This window comes from Colias philodice, chromosome 31 (genome assembly GCF_061535455.1).
Source record: "Colias philodice isolate Cphi_HAF_F1 chromosome 31, ilColPhil1 Martin Lab GWU primary, whole genome shotgun sequence".
Classification (NCBI taxonomy): domain Eukaryota; kingdom Metazoa; phylum Arthropoda; class Insecta; order Lepidoptera; family Pieridae; genus Colias; species Colias philodice.
In genome coordinates this window covers 575,447-594,030 of record NC_143116.1, presented here as the reverse complement: position 1 = coordinate 594,030, position 18,584 = coordinate 575,447, and the positions used below count along the sequence as shown (strand labels likewise).

General features: G+C 36.8%; 1 protein-coding gene across 4 annotated transcripts in view; it reads left to right on the top strand.

The window, feature by feature from the left end:
• LOC149475002 (uncharacterized) overlaps positions 1-18,584 on the top strand; it is a 29,071-nt gene that overhangs the window by 6,876 nt on the left and 3,611 nt on the right. For 2 of the 4 annotated variants that reach the window (XM_089713864.1, XM_089713861.1), the window contains 12 exons: positions 1,306-1,422; positions 1,938-1,988; positions 4,509-4,597; positions 5,538-5,622; positions 9,649-9,726; positions 10,334-10,425; positions 11,596-11,710; positions 13,075-13,161; positions 13,653-13,779; positions 14,500-14,709; positions 15,210-15,338; positions 16,658-16,773. In XM_089713864.1, coding sequence (XP_089569990.1) covers positions 1,306-1,422; positions 1,938-1,988; positions 4,509-4,597; positions 5,538-5,622; positions 9,649-9,726; positions 10,334-10,425; positions 11,596-11,710; positions 13,075-13,161; positions 13,653-13,779; positions 14,500-14,709; positions 15,210-15,338; positions 16,658-16,773 — 1,296 coding nt within the window. Of the gene's footprint in view, positions 1-1,305; positions 1,423-1,937; positions 1,989-2,913; positions 3,097-4,508; positions 4,598-5,537; positions 5,623-9,648; positions 9,727-10,333; positions 10,426-11,595; positions 11,711-13,074; positions 13,162-13,652; positions 13,780-14,499; positions 14,710-15,209; positions 15,339-16,657; positions 16,774-18,584 lie in introns of all 4 variants that reach the window. The other 2 variants (XM_089713865.1, XM_089713862.1) reach the window with 2 other exon arrangements.

The window sequence follows — 18,584 nt, the reverse complement described above, 5'->3', positions numbered from 1 at the left end:
GTATGTTTAACTAACTGACTTGGCAAACGTTGTCCCGTCTTTTTGCGAATTTTAAATTGTTATATTTTCTGAAATTTTTCGCATTTTCACTTAATTTTAAATCTCTGTTCTATAAAACACAAAAAGGATATCAGTAAAGTCTATGACATTTTTTTCTACATGAAAATAACAAAATACTGTTTATAAACTACGACGAGTAATTGTGAAAAACACTTTATAGATTTACTGTATCTAGGTGATGCTTGTTTTGAAATCAATTCAGAGAAGTGAGAGTAATTTTATTCGCCTGTTTGTTTATGTATGACGCTTTACATCAGTTATTTGAACCGATTTTGATGATGTTTTTGGGAAGGGTGCGTGGTTAATGGAGAAAAATAGAATGGTTGCAAAAATGAGGGTAGTAGGAAAAGTCACTCAAGTATAGACTGGATCTTAAGCTAGTTTTACTATTAAGGTTTACTATGGTAGTAGGATAAGAAAATAAAATAGGTTGAGTGGTAAGTTAAATTCTGTCAATTTAGAAACTATAATATTTTTTTTGTCTGACTTCTTTTCTACGATTAAAACTACTGAACTGAATTCATTAATTCTTCAACAGCACAGAGTTACGTTATTCCTAAGTGATGTCCTTACTATAAAGTGTTTGTTTGTCCCTATTAAAGGTTCAAACAGAGCGATTTTCTAGCTTCATGTTTAAGTATCTTTGAGATGGTTATGCTTTACAGTGATAATGCTTTACATAGGCTTACCATGGTAAAATAATTTCCTTTTGTATTTTGAGAAGAATTACTTCGATCACTTTAGGAGTCGACAGAATTACTTCGATCGCTTTAGGAGTCGACAGAATTACTTCGATCGCTTTAGGAGTCGACAGAATTACTTCGATCACTTTAGGAGTCGAAAGTGGTAAACGTGGCTACAGTTTAAGGCCTATTCAAACAGTGGTATCCGCTACTGCCGTGGGTAGCGGTATCTCGATGGCACGCGATTAAATCTCTTACGTAGTATGTAATAGAGACTCTAATCGCGTACCGATCATCTGTTCGCTACCGTACTCGGATAGATGTAGTTTGAATATCCTTTTATTATGTTTTAAAAACAGTGTTTTTATCCCGGGCCGCTATTAATTAAAAATATTTCCCAGTTGCCAAATACATGAATTTTATATTATTATCCCGATGTTTCGCTCACTTTCGTTCTTAAACGTGCTTGATCACGTGACCGAAGTCTTTAATATCATAATGTATTATATTCGCGTAAAATCAAACACAATAAAATACTATAATTAAATATATTTTTCCTCAGCGGCGGTGCTATCAGTAAATAGTCCATCAGAAAGTGGGGAGAAACGAAAGCGCGGTCGACCGCGCGTCGATAAAACTAGCCCGGAGTATTTGGCCAGGAAACGGGCTAGGGAACTGGGTAAGGATCTAGTAATGTGCTCTAATGTCCTAATACTAAAGTTTCTAATCCTAACTAATACTCATTATACTAATAATGGAAGGAATAATAATAAAATAGGAATGCAAGACTTACTTTTAACTGTTCTTTACTATCCTAATGCTCGCTATCCTAATAAATAAATAATGAAAGACCTTTTATTTACTTTCCTAATCCCAACTATCCTAATAGTAAGTATTATCCTAATAAAGAAAGAAAGAGACTTAATTTTCTTATCCTTACTATTCTAAACTTATTAAAGAACTAATCTTAAAAAACAAAGACTTAATACTTTCCTAATATTTACTCTCCTAATTCTAACTATTCTAATCTTTACTATCTTAATTCATACTATCCATTTCTTGATGTCAAACTGTTCTATTATTGAGACAATTTCTTCTATAACAATACAAAATCCCTATTATATTGCTATAGTACAATATCACTACGATTTTATTTCTCCTAGTATGGTTTGTTTTAAAACGGTTTCCTTTCAGAAGCACTGGAAAGGAAGGCGAAAAAAGAGTACAGAAGACGCACTACCGCTGGTGAGTTGAAGTTATTAGTAAATTTATTATTAACAATAAATAAAACATACCGAAAAACAAATAAAAGTGTTTTTTGTCCGGATAGTTATAATTATTCGAAGTGAAACAATCGAAAAATTTATATTGTTCTAAATATGTACATTTTATTGGTTGTTGATTTAGAAATTATATTTTGTAAGATTAAAAAAACACAATACTATAATGTTGAATAAATTAGCTCAAGATGACAGAAATTAATTGAGTCGAAGTACTTTTTAATATCTGAGTAATAAGAAGCAAAATATGGATATGGATGGTTACATTTTTAAAAGTAACGTTGTCTATGCCATTCCGTTTTGATTAAAATATCTTATCATAGACTGACCGGTTGGCTTTGGTAGTGGCCCTGCCTTCAAAGCCAGAGGTCGTGAGTTCGATTCCCACCCGGGGCAAATATTTGTGTGATGAACATAGATGTTTGCTCTGTGTCTGGGTGTTAATTATCTATATAAGTATTTATTTAAAATTATGTATGTATGTTTATCAGCCATCTGGTTTCCAAAGCTTAGTATGAGATCAGATCGTGCCGTGTGTGAAAATTGTCCTGAAACATTTATATTTATATTTATTTATCTTTAGCTATCTAACTACTGTACTGTTGTATTCTTATCTAATATAATTTCCATATTTTTTATGATCAAGATGAAGTATTGATTGGTCATGAAAAGTATCATGTAAACTTTTAAATGTATTCCGTAAAATTCAGAATTGTATGTTAAATATAAACTGAAGTAGAATGAAAAAGAAAAGAAGAAAGAAACAACAACTAATCATCAATGAAAATTCAATAGCGCTGCAGAAAGAATTATCTTAAATGTTGAAGATTTACAATTTAAATGGTATAATAAATAAATGTGTACATACTAACAAATCTTCCTAAAATCAGCGAAATGCGTGAAAAGCCAGAACACGAACAACGCGCGTACGAAAAAATTAACAACGACAAACAATAAAATTGGCAACAATCTAAGAAAGATTGGCCAAAAGGTGCCGCAAAAGATTGGCGTAAGAAAGGTTGGCGAAAAGAAAGGAGTTATTAGGAGGAATACGAAATTTATCAAAAGAAAAGGTAAAGATGGTGCATGATATTTGCATCGTAGATATCTCGGTGATGTGGTAGATTTTGGTGTGCCTTTTGATTAGGTTTCGGCTTCGGACATTCTTGTTTTTTTAATAGTTTTGGGCCTAACGATTTACATGTGTCTGGGTGAGGATAGAGTCAAGAAGAATATAAAAATACAATCATCTGTGCCTTAAAAATTACTCACTGATTCTTGGGGATTTGCTTTCCGAATCGATGGATATTGGTAAAACTATGTTATGGCAATTCAAAAGTGCTTCTAGAAGAAGTAATTGAATAAACAAATATTTCAGATTTAGTTTGAACATTGTACAAGAAGCATTTGCTTATAAATATGAAAATTGAAATGATTAATATAAGTCGCATACCTAAAATATGATGAATCACAACAGTCACCCTGTTAAGTAAATGGTAATATTAAAACAATAATTTGCGTCTTAAGTAAATATAATTGAGGTTTAGAAATACCTTTTTATACAGTGCTATTACGCTGGGCCCAAATTAAGCATGATCTTTTTAATTAGGTAGACTTGTCGTAGAACTGAGATTTTTCGTTAAAATTAAATATTCAAAACATTTGTGCATGATTCGATCAATGAAAGGTTATTTATTGGTTATTTTTTCAAATATTTTGTGATGATTTCAAATAGATACTTTCTATTTAGATGCTTTTATAATTTCAACGTTTTGTAATGTGTTTAAGTTAAATTTGTGTCTTTCATAAATGTTGAATAGCAGTGGACCGAATGTAGAACCTAGTGGGATGCCGATTGATGTTTTTTCGTAAAGTCTATGACTTTTTTTTTAAGTTTGTGCTTTTTAAGATATTGATACTTGTTTGAATAGACTAGATAATAATTTGATAAGAAACATGTTGAAATTTGTAATCGTGAGTGATTTCGATAGAAGACATTGTAAAAGGCTTTGTTAAAGTTCTTTAATAGCATTTAGGTCAAATTAGTTATGAATGAAATAGGATTCTATAGCCTTATATTATTCGATATTTGAGAGAAAAGAAAATGTGTTAAAAAATCTTGAAATTGTTTTATCTTGATTTCGTAATGACAAGTAACGTTATAATACTTGGTTACACCGTTCAAAATTGCTCACGCAATAAACAAGCAAGCGTGTTTATTAGAATCGTAAGGGTATTATCACAATTGACAGATATAAGAATGCCCGTACGATTCTCGTAAACACGCTTGCCTGTGTGCGTGAGCCATTTTGAACGTGTTGTATGAAGTTTCCCTACTGGTTGTATCTGTATATTGTGTTTTACTACGCTACACTACGCTAAAAAGTTGGCAAGTTACATGCCCGTAACTATACAGTTACCAAAACAGACATCAAATTAAATGATTTGTTTTTTTTTTATTTATATTTATTTACTTATACAATAGATTCAGCGGCTTCCTCATCGGCAGGCGAATCGACGCCGCGTGCTAAACGAAAGTACACTAAACGTACGCCTAGCACTAAGAAGGATGGGGTAAGTGACTCATTTTGTGTTTTATACAATTTTAACACTTATTATGCAGTCTGTAGGTATCTTTTGCTCTATAAAAGGTGGAGTAAAAGTTATTTTGACATACTATGTTGTTTAGGTATGAATGAATAACAATCCAAGTTTTCGGAAGTGAAACTTCTTTATCGGGGTTGGAAAAAAATTTAGTGTAACATTTTTTCGTTACGCGTGACATTTTTCCATGACGCGCCATCTTTTTCTTTTCCCTACCACGCGTGATTCGACGTATTTCTGTAAAATTGCATATAGTTAATTATTTTTTGAAAAATAAGGTCATAAAGAAGTTTCACTTCTTACGTGTGTACACTAACTAGTACACGCACACATTTTTTTTTAATAATGACTCTACAGATTTCAGAGATAGACTTCGTGACAAAAATGTCTATGAGAAGTATGAAAAACAATACAAATAGTGAAATAATTTAATACGGACCCGTGGTTCCTGAGATTTGCGCATTCAAACAAAATCTTCAACTTTATGATATTAGTATAGATTATTGTAAAGATGATGTTCTTTTGAAGTGAAACTTCTTTACCTGCGCGTTGAGAGTAAAATTTCAAGATCGCGTCATGGCAATACCGTCACGTCACGGAGTAAGGCGACGATTTTGATATCTTTAAATCTTGCCAAAGTTTCACTCCTGACACGTGTTATCAGCATTATCATTTATCAGTGTTACCGCTTTTCTTTTTAATTTTAATCTTCTTATATATAAAAATGAATCGCAAAATGTGTTGGTAAGCGCATAACTCGAGAACGGATGGACCGATTTCGATAATTCTTTTTTTATTATATTCCTTGAAGTACCAGGATGGTTCTTATGTAGAGAAAACATAAATATGTACCACGGGCGAAGCCGGGGCGGACCGCTAGTTTTTAATATAAATTAATTTTATTTTACAGAATTCTTCGACGGAACGCGTCAAGGGCAAACGAGGAAGACCTCGTAAGATCGATCAGCTGACAGCTAAAAACCCACAGGAAGGGAGTAAGTATAGATAATCTTCTATATAATAAAAATGAATTGCTAAACGATTTGGTAAGCGCAAAACTCGAGAACGGCTGAACCGATTTTGTTAATTCTTTTTTTATACTATTCCATAAAGTACGAGAATGGTTCTTATTGAGAGAAAACGTGAACATGTACTACGGGCGAAGCCGGGGCGGACCGCTAGTAAATAATAAAAACCTCTGCTTTATGGATAAAATTAAGCTTTTCTATTTCGGATTCTTTTTTATTACATATATATAAAGCTACACTACCACTCACTCACTCACTGACTGACTGACATCGCTTTTCTCGGAAACTACGTGGAAAGTGGGGGGGATTTTAACGTGATCGTGTAGAGGTGCGCCGAGTGACCAGAGGAAAAATATAGCGATCTCGATCATCTTCGAAAACCAAGTGGACCCCTGGAGGTGCGCAAAAACGGTGGTACCTGGAGGGGGGGTGTCTGAACAAAAAATGCTCAGAACTGGTGGCGATTACCAGGGGAGGTGGAAAAATGGGGATTTTTGCGAAAACAAGATGGCCGCCGTACTTTGCCAAAATCGCCGTTTATGAATCCTTACGTCTCAAATTTGGCACACGTGCTCTGTTCGAGCCGGCAAATCGATCGGTGCCCCGTTCGAGTGGCTCCGGGCCCCCGTTTCCGACTTCCATACAACGTAAAATCCAACGGCCCGCGGAAACGGTGTGAGTTGGGTGGGGTGTCCCGGAACTAAAAATGATCACCACCCTGGGACGCTACCAGGGAGCCGTAGTGGGACGCTCGATTTTGGAATTTTTCCATTTTTGGCGCAAACATAAAAACGTAAATTTAGACGAGGTGGCGCAACGGAGAAATACACCAATGATGCATTCATACTCGCCCAGCTCCCAGGATATCCAGAAAAATACGAAATCTTAAACTTTCCCACATCTCGCGAAGACGGTCAACGGCCCGCGCAAACGGTAGCAGCTACATCTGGGGTGCTCAAACTAAACTTGTAGTAGACCTCGAGCAATTACCACAGATAGTGAAAAAAATTCAAAATAGCGGAAAAAATGGCCGCCGCCATACAAATGCTAAAACGGCCATCGCTGATCCGATCGCGCTGAAACTTGGCACAGGGGCTTTAATCGAGCCGCATATTAAGTTGGCATACTCATAATCGAGTTTCCACCGCTGGTTTCCAAGTTTCATACAACGCAAAATTCGACGGCTCTCCGAAACGGCGCCAGATAGCCGGGGGGTGTAGAACTAAAAAATGATCAGGAAGATGGGGCGCTACCAGGGCAATCGAGAAATTTCAAATTGGACGCAATTTTTTTTTCAAAAATGGCCAATTTTTCAAACCAAGATGGTGGCGCCGATTCCGTCACGATCGGTCTGAAAATTGACTTCTGTGCTTTGATCGGCCAGATTTACAAAACTGCATACTCATAATCTCTCTCCGACCACTGGTTTCCATTTTCCATACATCACGAAATTCAATGGTTCTCTGAACCGGTGGCAGATAGGTCGGAGTCGCCGAAGTAAAAAATGCTTCAAAACCTGGTCCGCTTCCAGGCGTATAAGAACTTTTTGTAAAAAGCGAAATTTTTTTTTTCGAAAATTTTGTATGGAAATTTCCATAGTAGGAAGGGTAATTGAATAGCAACGACAAAAGACGGCGCCGCGGGCTGCTTGCTGCCCGCGCACCGCGCAACCTCGAAGGTCGACAGCCTCCCGGATTAGAAAATATTTATTTACTTTTGAACTACCGCACGAGCCAAGCGAGCGAAGCGAGCGAATCACGGCAGCGGCTGGCGTAAATATTTAAATAGGTAGCGAGGAGCGAAGCGACGAGCGTGTTAGGTTAACTTTTGAACTACCGCACGAGTCAAGCGAGCGAAGCGAGCGAGTCGCGGCAGCGGCCGGCGTAAATATTGAAAGAAGTAGCGAGGAGCGAAGCGACGAGCGAGTTAGGTTAACTTTTGAACTACCGCACTAGCCAAGCGAGCGAAGCGAGCAAGTCACGTCAGCGGCCGGCGTAAATATTCAAAGAAGTAGCGAGGAGCGAAGCGACGAGCGAGTTAGGTTAACTTTTGAACTACTGCACTAGCCAAGCGAGCGAAGCGAGCAAGTCACGTCAGCGGCCGGCGTAAATATTCAAAGAAGTAGCGAGGAGCGAAGCGACGAGCGAGTTAGGTTAACTTTTGAACTACCGCACTAGCCAAGCGAGCGAAGCGAGCAAGTCACGTCAGCGGCCGGCGTAAATATTCATATAGGTAGCGAGGAGCGAAGCGACGAGCGTGTTAAGTAAACTCTTGAACAGAAGCGACTATTGGGCGATTCCCACTCAAACAAAAAAACTACGTAGGTTAAAAACTATTAAAACTACGTTAAAAAAACCGACTTCAAAAACGGAAAAGTAGGTTCTTATTTTTAGTGCCGAAAGCATAATGAATTTGATTTTAAACGAAGCTACTAAAAAGACTGAAGTTTTCAATATGTAATAATATACACATCTTCACACATTTATTGAGTGAATGAGCCAATCGTTCACGCTTTATAAGCGTAGGACTTATACCAAGAGTAGCGTAGGTTTTGTATCGAAAATAGCCAATTACATATTTGTATTGCGAATAATGTAATTGAATAATTGCAAGTAGGTAGTTCTTGTATCGAAAAATAGCGTAGTTTAATAAGTGTTTAGTGCTTGGCACCGACTTCAAACCTATATAGTGAATAACACAACTAAATAACATGTAGTAATTAATTATTTTTTACTTTTCCGTTTTTGAAGTCGGTTTTTTTAAAGTAGTTATTTTTATAGTGTAACGATATCTTATTCGATACACCCTTTGAATGTAGTCCTATGGCTTTCACTTAGATATTTTTAGTGCCGAAAGCATAATGAATTTGATTTTAAACGACGCTACTAAAAAGACTTGAAGTTTTCAATATGTTTTATACATCTTCACACATTTATTGTCTTGAACAGTTTATTATGAAAAGTCACCGCTATTGATTAGACACCTCAAAATAATGAAATTAGGGATCACGTTTCAAAAATTTAACCAATATTTGAATAAGTAATTTATAAGCAGTTTCGACTGACTGTAGAATCGCTGTTAGCAGATGTAACAAATGGACAGGAAATTCGAATGCATTTTCAAATGACTGAAGATTTCTGCTCTGGGATGAGCCGCGAGCTGCTTGCAGCTCGCGCACCACGCACCCTCGAAGGTGGACAGCCCCCCGGAATAGAAAATATTTGAATGGGAAATTTATAAGCACTTCCGATTGACTGTGGAATCGCTGTTAGCAGATAATAACAAATTGACGGGGAATTTTAATGCATTTTCAAATGACTGAAGATTTCTGCCCTGGGATGCTTCCGCACCACGCTCCCTCGAAGGTGAACAGCCTCCCGGAGTGGAAAATACTTGAATGGGGAATTTATAAGCATTACCGACTGACTGTAGAATCGCTGTTAGCAGATGTAACAAATGGACAGAAAATTCGAATGCATTTTCAAATGACTGCCCTATTGCTTCAACCCAGGGGCAAAAGGGGCTCGCGGGCTGCTTGCAGCCCGCGCACAACGCACCCTCGAAGGTCGACAGCATTCCAGAATAGAAAATTTATGAATTGGGAATTTATAAGCACTTCTGATTGACTGTGGAATCGCAGTTAGCAGAAAATTATAAATGAACTTGGAATTCTAACACATTTTCTAATGACTGCCCTATTGCTTCAACCCAGGGGCAAAAGGGGCTCGCGGGCTGCTTGCAGCCCGCGCACAACGCACCAGCTAGTTAAATAAATATATAAATAAATTAAAAGGGAGTCTTAAGATGAACTTGATCGATTTTTGAAGTGAAACTTCTTTAGGCGCGTTGAGTGTAGAAATTCAAGGTTGCGTCATGGCAATAACGTCACGTCATGAAGTAATCTTGCCAAAGAAATTTCACTTCTGATACGTGTGCTCGGCACACACGTTCTTTTTTTTACATTTTTTTTGTATGTCTGTCCGTCCGTTACAGAGATACGGGTGCGCAGTAATCTGATGCCGTTGAACACTGAACCGATACCCGTGGACAGTGATGATGAACCGGATTTAGGTGAGATTTTAGTTTTAAAGTAGTAAAATGTTAAAAAAAATTTTTTTTTGAAAAATTTGAGAAAATGAAAAAAAAAACGATCCGAATTTGAATATTTTTTTTGGTGAGGTATTTTAAAATGTGTTAAGGTAAATTGTTTAAAATTTATATTCTTAAAATGTGATACAAAAATTATTTGAAAATTTTGAGGAATACCTAGGGTAATGCAAAATGTATTAAAAAAATATTGTTTTGTATTTTAAAGTAATATTCTAAATAGGAAAATTTCAAGGTCGCGTCATGGCAATACCGTCACGTCATGGATTAAGACGACGATATTGGTATCTTTGAATCTCGCCAAAGAAGTATCACTTCTGACACGTGTGCTCGGCACACATTTTTTAAGCTATTGCATAGCTTCTATCGCGGGCCTTGAGCACGGGGAGCGAATCGAGAAATTCCGTAACGAAAAAAACCTCACGCTCCCCACTCCGACGGGCTCGGAGGTGTGGCTTGAAAGCATAGCATGCATTAGCTTTACCGCGGCAGTCCCCGAGTGCCACACGTCTTTATTTTTAAATACCTTTAACTAGAAACGGGGAAAAATTATTAAAATTATTGTTTTTAGGTTCACCAAGCCAAGCGTCAGATTCTTTAAGTTTAGACGAAAATCTGCGCGCGCTAAGGCACATTCACGAGAAATACGCTAACATAGACAAGGTGAGTTTTAACGGGTTTTAAACGGGATGTTTTTAAGTATTTTTATTTAAAAATTAATATTTTTTTATGGTATTTTAAAACTATGTCAATTATTATTAATCAATTTGCTTCCAATATCATTTTGCACGCCTCATAAGCGAAGCGTTGAGGTGGGTACTACTGTCACTTCGCGCAAAACATCTGATTTTTCAAACTTAAAATGTCTTTATGTATCATACATTGCACTTGTAAGATAATACATACACACACATATTAAGAAAAAACACTATTTTTAACGTTCATGATATTTTTGATGTCATTTTTGTTATTTAAACTAGTTAAAAAACAGTTTAAAAAAGTTCTGTCTTGGACGTCCGTGTGTCTGTATGTGCGGATCCTTTTTCTTGTTAACACGATAGCGACCGAAATACTTTACTAATCGAGTCTTTTTTTTTCTCTTACGCTTGAGTATGCTCAGGAATAGAACCCTTTCATTTTTCAGGGTCTGATTCGATGTGGTTTAATTGTTATTAAATAAACAAAAATAATAATTAAAAATATTTATTAAAAAAAAATTATGAGGCGTGCACTTTTGGATTTTCCAAATTATTTTTAAATACTTAAGATAATTTATAATGCAAGAACTTTGTACCCCTTTTTACGCAAATTACACAGATATAGGCAATTTTTTTTTAATTTTGCATATTTTTTAGAACACTCCATAAGTCCATATTACTATTTTGTTCATGGTAATGGTCGAATTTTAACAACAGTATTAATTATAAAATTATGATGAAATCTCAAATTCAAACATTTATTTATTCAATTATACTTCTTATAGAAGCACTTTTGAATCGTCATTACATATTTTTAACAATCAATAATTACACATAAAATGAAGTCCCAAGTCCCCTAGTGGGGTAAGGGGCAGATGCATTATACATCTGTTTCACTGATCGATTTTCTTTAGAGACAAGTAGGTGATCAGCCTTCTGTGTCCTACCAGACCGAGCCATTTTTTTTTCTTTGTCTCCACCGGGAATCGAACCCAGGACCCCTCTGGTTCTACGCTCATGCGTCAACCTCTATATCAAGGAGGCGGTCAATACACAATACATGATTACACGTACTACTCTTTTATTCATGGTCAAAATGTTGCCAGTAGTAATAAAAAAAATATAATATTTTCAGGACGATTTATACGAAGCCCATTTGCTAGCTGCAAACTTCAAGAAACCACCCATAGACCAAGTGCAAAGGCTTAATAGAGATGATGATGACGTTCTCTCTATACGAAGTTCTGAGGGTAAGGAAAAAAATGTATGCGTGTACTAGAGTACACACGTAAGAAGTGAAACCTCTTTATGACCTTAAAAATGTTACGAGTATGGCGTAACGCAAAAATGTCACGCGTACGGCGTAACGCAAAAATGTTACACTATATTTTTGTCCAACCCCGATAAAGAAGTTTCACTTCAAAAATTGGTTGTATGTAAAGTCGGTTTACTGACGATAGTTGAACGTGACAACGTCCGATTGTGCTTCTTTGTCGCTCGTTCCGCGCTCTCGCTCGCACTTCAAGCCTTACATGGAACGCCTCAGAGCGAGGTAACGCCGCATGAGTCATGTTTTTTCGTGTGTGCAGCTGGCTCTATCGAATTATAAGACGTTGTCACGTCAAATGGGAAAGGAAATTGATGAATTCGTATAACGCGTTTCGTTAAAGAAACAAATCTTAAATGGCGGCGCTTATCATTCCCTCTCGCTTACACACGGCCGTACGGTATGCAAAAAAATAGGGTAAAGTAAAAATCACTAAAATATATTTGATTTTCCCTATAATAGTTTTTATCATAAATTTACAATGGCAATTATGTATTTGCGATAGTAAATAATATTTTATTGGAATTTGACATTAAATATGTTCTTTGGGAAAAGTTGTTCAGTTTTATGGGCTCATTACGAGTATTATGGGGATTTTTTTGCATTCTGTATACGTAAATATGATAATTGATACAAATACAAAAATACCATAACAAAACAGTTTGTCAACAAACAAATTAAAATAATTAATAAAATAATTATCCATTTACGTTATTTTTATTTTCTTTTTTGCTGACCCTATCATATGTCAGCTTTGGCCGCCATTTAAGATTCGTTTCTTTAATGAAACGCGCTATAACATATGGATGGATAAAAATACCGAAATTCTTAAATTCCATAGTTTTGTATGAAATATTAATTTGAAGTGAAACTTCTTTAGGTGCGTTGAGAGTAAAAATTCAAAATCGTGTCATAGCAAAACCGTCACGTCATGCAGTAAGGCGACGATTTCGGTATCTTAGATCTTGTCGAAAAAGTTTCACTTCTGACACGTGTGATTGCTCTTTTTTAAATACATTTAACTAAATACGGGTAAAAGTTTTTAAAATTTGAAAAAGGGTTGAAAAAATTCAATCACTTAGCGGGATTCGAACCCGCGTCTTCCTGCGTGTTCATGTATTGCAAAGTTGATAATTTTGTTGTTTATAATGTTGATGATATAAAATTATTTGAAAAACCGACAAATAATAGAAGAATAGTGCGTGTTGCAATATTTTATAAGAAAAACCTCTTTAAAAAGTATATTTTTAAATTATTATATTCATTTGTAACTTTTTATCTGTGCAGGATGTGCGTCAGTCAAAGAGATGGACACAAGAGTTGAGAAGTTGGAGGACAGCTCGAATTCCGACTCGGATTCCAGTTCAGAGTCGGGTAAGTAACAGTACAGTACATTCCAGCACAGTGCAGTACACTACAGTACAGTACACTATAGTACAGTACACTACATTACAGTGCACTACAGTACCATACAGCACAGTACACTACAGTACAAAACACTACAGTAAACGAGCACAGAGAACCTCAGTACAGTACACTATAGCACAATGCACTACAGTACACTACAGTACACTAGAGCACAGTGCCCTACAGTACAGTACACTACAGTACAGTGCACTACACTACAGGACAGTAAATGACTACAAACATTACATTTACTTTTCCATTTACATTTTACGTTTTACATTTAACATTTTAACAACACTTATTTACTACAAACACTAATTTATAACAATTTACATAAATAAATAAAAATGTTGACAATTTAGTATTTACCTACCAAACTTCACCTTCCTTAAACACTATACAACTTTCCTATTCAATTACCGATTCATAACACTAAAATCGATTCCGCACCACAACAGGCAGCTCGAGTTCCGGTTCGAGTTCGTCGTCAAGTTCCGATAGTTCCGATTCGAGCAGTTCGGACAGTGAACACGAGGATGCGACGCCGAATGCTAACGCTAGTGTGGATCATACTGGCGATGATAGGTATGTTATATATAGTAATATTGTAAAGCTGAAGAGTTTGTTTGTTTGAACGCGCTAATCACAAGAACTACTGGTCCGATTTGAAAAATTATTTCTATAGGGCATAGGCTATATATCATTACGTTAAGACCAATAGAAGGGGAGCCACGCGGGTGAAACCGTGGAGCGCAGCTAGTTTAATTTATATATTAATGAATTTTCAATCAGTCCTTCCACATTTAAGGGCCCTTAGTAGGTGAAAACGGCAAAATGGACTGTTATCTATGAGCTATAATTGAAAATATTGACGTTTTTTTGCACTGAAATTTCTAATATGTATTACAGAACGTATGTGTGACTGTTTCCAAAACACGATTGGAAAAATTTTGCTCGATAAAAAAAAATCCTGGAGTTACCTCTAAAATATCATATAAATGCTCATTACAACCGTATTTTACGATAATAATTCGTATAAATTCACAAATTACCGACCTTCTCGATTTCGTGACTGTTTTAGATTTAGAAAAAACTAAATATTTTCATTTTATGATTTGATTGAATTGATTTTGATAAAAATGTGAATGGCGCTTACGATTTTTTGTTTCGAGCACGTTTATTCATACTAAACGCGGATCCCCTCACCCCTTACCTCAGGCCCGAATAGCTGAATTTTCGCTGACTGCCTAACCCTCCTTAAGAGAATTTTCTGTGAACCTAACCTATATATTACTAAATTCACAGTCGATCGTTCGGCGCCTGGTCCTACACGCGTACATCCGGTACCAATACCGACTCGGGATCCGACTCGGATCCGGAGCGGTCTACCGACGCACTGTTACCGCCACCAACACTACCGACAGACGAGATCAGCGAGAGCGATAACGAATCGCCCGATAAGAGCTTCCAGTGTCATATATGCAAGAAGTGGTATTCGACAAGGGTTACGCTCAAGTGAGTATAGTAATATAGGTATAGTCGAGCCAATTTTATAGGCAACATTTGACGTCTATCAATTTTATCTTCGTAGAGAGGTGACCTGCTTAAAAACATTGATTAAAGTGAATTAATCGATACGGACTTGAAACATTTGTAAATCGAACTTGAAACACATGTCAATTTTAATATTCATCAGGCGAATACCTGTCCCAGTAATATACTTTCTTTCGTAAATTTTGAGGCGCGAAATAAGACAAGTATCTAGCACAACACAAGCCTTAATTGAGCTTACTGTGGGACTAGGTCGATTTGTGTAATAATGTCCTATAATATTTATTATTTATTAAAGTGAAACTTTTATTACATCGTCTCAAACTTTTTGGTCTGTGTAGCGCATGTCGCGTGACGGTCGGCTGCCGAGTTGGTATAAAGCAGTGTTCGGAAAGTTTCACTTTTACCGTGGTTTCATAAAACCACACAACTTTTTATTTATTATTTATTTATTTTTTATCTAGAATCCATCGTCGTGTCCACCAAAACCGTGGCGGTGGTGCGGCTTCCCGTTCCCGCGCTCGGAACGATCGTTACGAGTGCGACTGTTGTAACGAGACATTCGCACGACGCGAACGACTCATACACCACAGGTGAGTGTCAGAAGTGGAACCGCTAAATGCATTGAAGTGAAACTTCTTTATCGGGGTTGGACAAAAATTTAGTGTAACATTTTTGCGTTACGCCATACTCGTGACATTTTTGCGTTACGCCATACTCGTGACATTTTTAAGGTCATAAAGAAGTGAAACTTCTTACGTGTGTACTCTAGTATACGCATACATATTTTTTTTATTTATTTAAATTAAATACACACAACAGGTCACAATCTTGCCGGACCCATAGGCGACATATCAATTTCGGGAGCAGATCGCAATCCAACTGTGTACAATTACTATTACAATCTATGATATATAAAAAAGCTAGATACGTTACCCGCTCTCTATTTTGGCAAGAAAAAACTCAGCTAAGTGCCCGAGTTTCACTTAGTCACGCACCATTCAGCGTCGTGGCTGGACGTTCTTTTTATATTTTAATCGGCAGTTGTTATTACGAAGTACATGAGTGAGACATGTATTATGTCTCGTGCGTGAGAGTGAAAGAGAGAACAACTGTATTGGTGATAATGCGTTAGTAAGTAGGTATGTATTAATTACGCTGTTTTTTAGTGCAATGATGTTGGCGTATGCCGCGTCTACTAGTATAATAGAGTCATTGATTACAATGAGATACAGCTTACAGTTATTTAAAGCGTGTTACAATAAATTCATTCAATTAAAAATTCAATAATTAATCGAATGCATTGGTCGCGGGTTCATATCCGGCTCGGAGGACCAGAATGTACGGACTGCAATTATTTAATATTATATGAAATAAAATAATAATTTAACTATGAAAAACTTGTAATAAACGGAAACTATAATCTATACTAATATTATAAAGCTGAAGAGTTTGTTTGTTTGTTTGAATGCGCTAATCTCGGGAACTACTGGTCCGATTTGAAAAATTCTTTCGGTGTTAGATAGCCCATTTATAGCTTATTTATCGAGGAAGGCTATAGGCTATATATCATCACGCTACGACCAACAGGAGCGGAGCCACGGGGGTGAAACCGTGCGACACAGCTAGTAAAGTGTATAGTTTGATGTATATTTTAAGCTATTGCATAGCTTCTATCGCGGGCCTTGAGCGCGGGGACCGAATCGAGAAATTCCGTAACGAAAAAACCTCACGCTCCCCACTCCGACGGGCTCGGAGGTGTGGCTTGAAGGCATGCTATGCAATAGCTTTACCGCGGCAGTCCCCGAGTGCCACACGTCTTTTTTATTTTTTAGATTGGGTCTTGAATATTACACGTATCATCTAATTACTATATAGAATTTTGCTTTATATCCGCACTTAACTTTTCCAGGGCTGAAGCACACCGCGGCGCTATGACGGTGCGCTGTGAGGTGTGCCGCAAGTGCTTCGAGGACGAACAGGAGCTAGCGCAGCACGACAGCACGCACACCGCGGACGAGCGGGCCGGTATGTACACATGGACACACGTACACATGGACACGTGTATGGACACACGTATATGTGGACACACGTATACATGGACACACGCACACGTGGACACATATATACATGGACACACGTATATATGGACACAAGTACACATGGACACACGCATACATGGACACACGTGTACATGGACACACGTACATATGGATTCACGTATACATGGACTCCTGCACACACGTACACATGTACACACATAAACATGTACAATCATGAGCATTAATATATGTATACCCAGGGGGCGATTATCAAAAATAGTATCTGTCACAAGAACAAATTCAATAATATCTGACTGCCCGTATACAGCAAAAAATAACTGTTTAATTACTACATATTATTTAGATGTGCTATTTATTAAATAGGTTTGAAGTCGGTGCCAAACACTAAGCACTTAGTATTAAGCCCGTGCACCGTTTTTAACGCAGTTATTTTTATTTAATCCTTTTTAGTGTATTTTTCAACACGAATCAAACGAGCCCAAACTCGATAAAGTTGAGTCAATATATTACTGAGTTCCTATGGCCACCTTCCGATTCCATCATCAAATCAGCTCTATGTCATGATAATGTTTCATCGCTATCCAATTTACATACGTATACAAAATTGCAGCTCAATCGGTTACCGGGAAGTGAATCAAAGTTACTTGCTTTATCCAATTAAGTCATCGAGATCAGACAAAAATGCTCATAAACAAATAAAGAATCACGTAAATCGGTTCAGAAACCTCGGAGTAATCGGTGTACATACATAAAAAAAAATATACCGGCCGAATTGATAACCGCATAAAATCGCATGGAGAGCTTAATTTTCATTAAAGGCTCTAATCGCACGGAAAGCTAAATTTTCACAAAAAAGCTCTAATCGCACGGAGAGCTTAATTTTCACAAAAAACTCTCATCGCACGGAGAGCTTAATTTTCACAAAAAGCTTTAATCGCACGGAAAGCTTAATTTTCACAAAAAGCTCTAATCGCACGGAGAGCTTAATTTTCGCAAAAAGCTCTAATCGCACGGAAAACTTAGTTTTCACAAAAAGCTCTAATCGCACGGAGAGCTTAATTTTCACAAAAAGCTCTCATCGCACGGAGAGCTTAATTTTCACAAAAAACTAATAGCACGGCGAACTTAATTTTCACAAAAAGCTCTAATCGCACGGAGAGCTTAATTTTCACAAAAAAGCTCTAATCGCACGGAGAGCTTAATTTTCACAAAAAGCTCTCATCGCACGGAGAGCTTAATTTTCACAAAAAACTAATAGCACGGCGAACTTAATTTTCACAAAAAGCTCTAATCGCATGGAGAGCTTAATTTTCACCAAAAGCTCTAATCGCACGGAGAGCTTAATTTTCACAAAAAGCTCTAATCGCACGGAGAGCTTAATTTTCACAAAAAGCTCTATTCGCACGGAAAGCTAAATTTTCACAAAAAAAGCTCTAATCGCACGGAGAGCTTAATTTTCACAAAAAACTAATCGCACGGAAAGCTTTATTTTCACAAAAAGCTCTAATCGCACGGTGGGCTTAATTTTCACAAAAAGCTCTAATCGCATGGAGAGCTTAATTTTCACAAAAAGCTCTATTCGCACGGAAAGCTACATTTTCACAAAAAAGCTCTAATCGCACGGAGAGCTTAATTTTCACAAAAAAGCTCTAATCGCACGGAGAGCTTAATTTTCACAAAAAGCTCTAATCGCATGGAGAGCTTAATTTTCACAAAAAGCTCTAATCGCACGGAAAACTTAATTTTCACAAAAAGCTCTAATCGCACGGAGAGCTT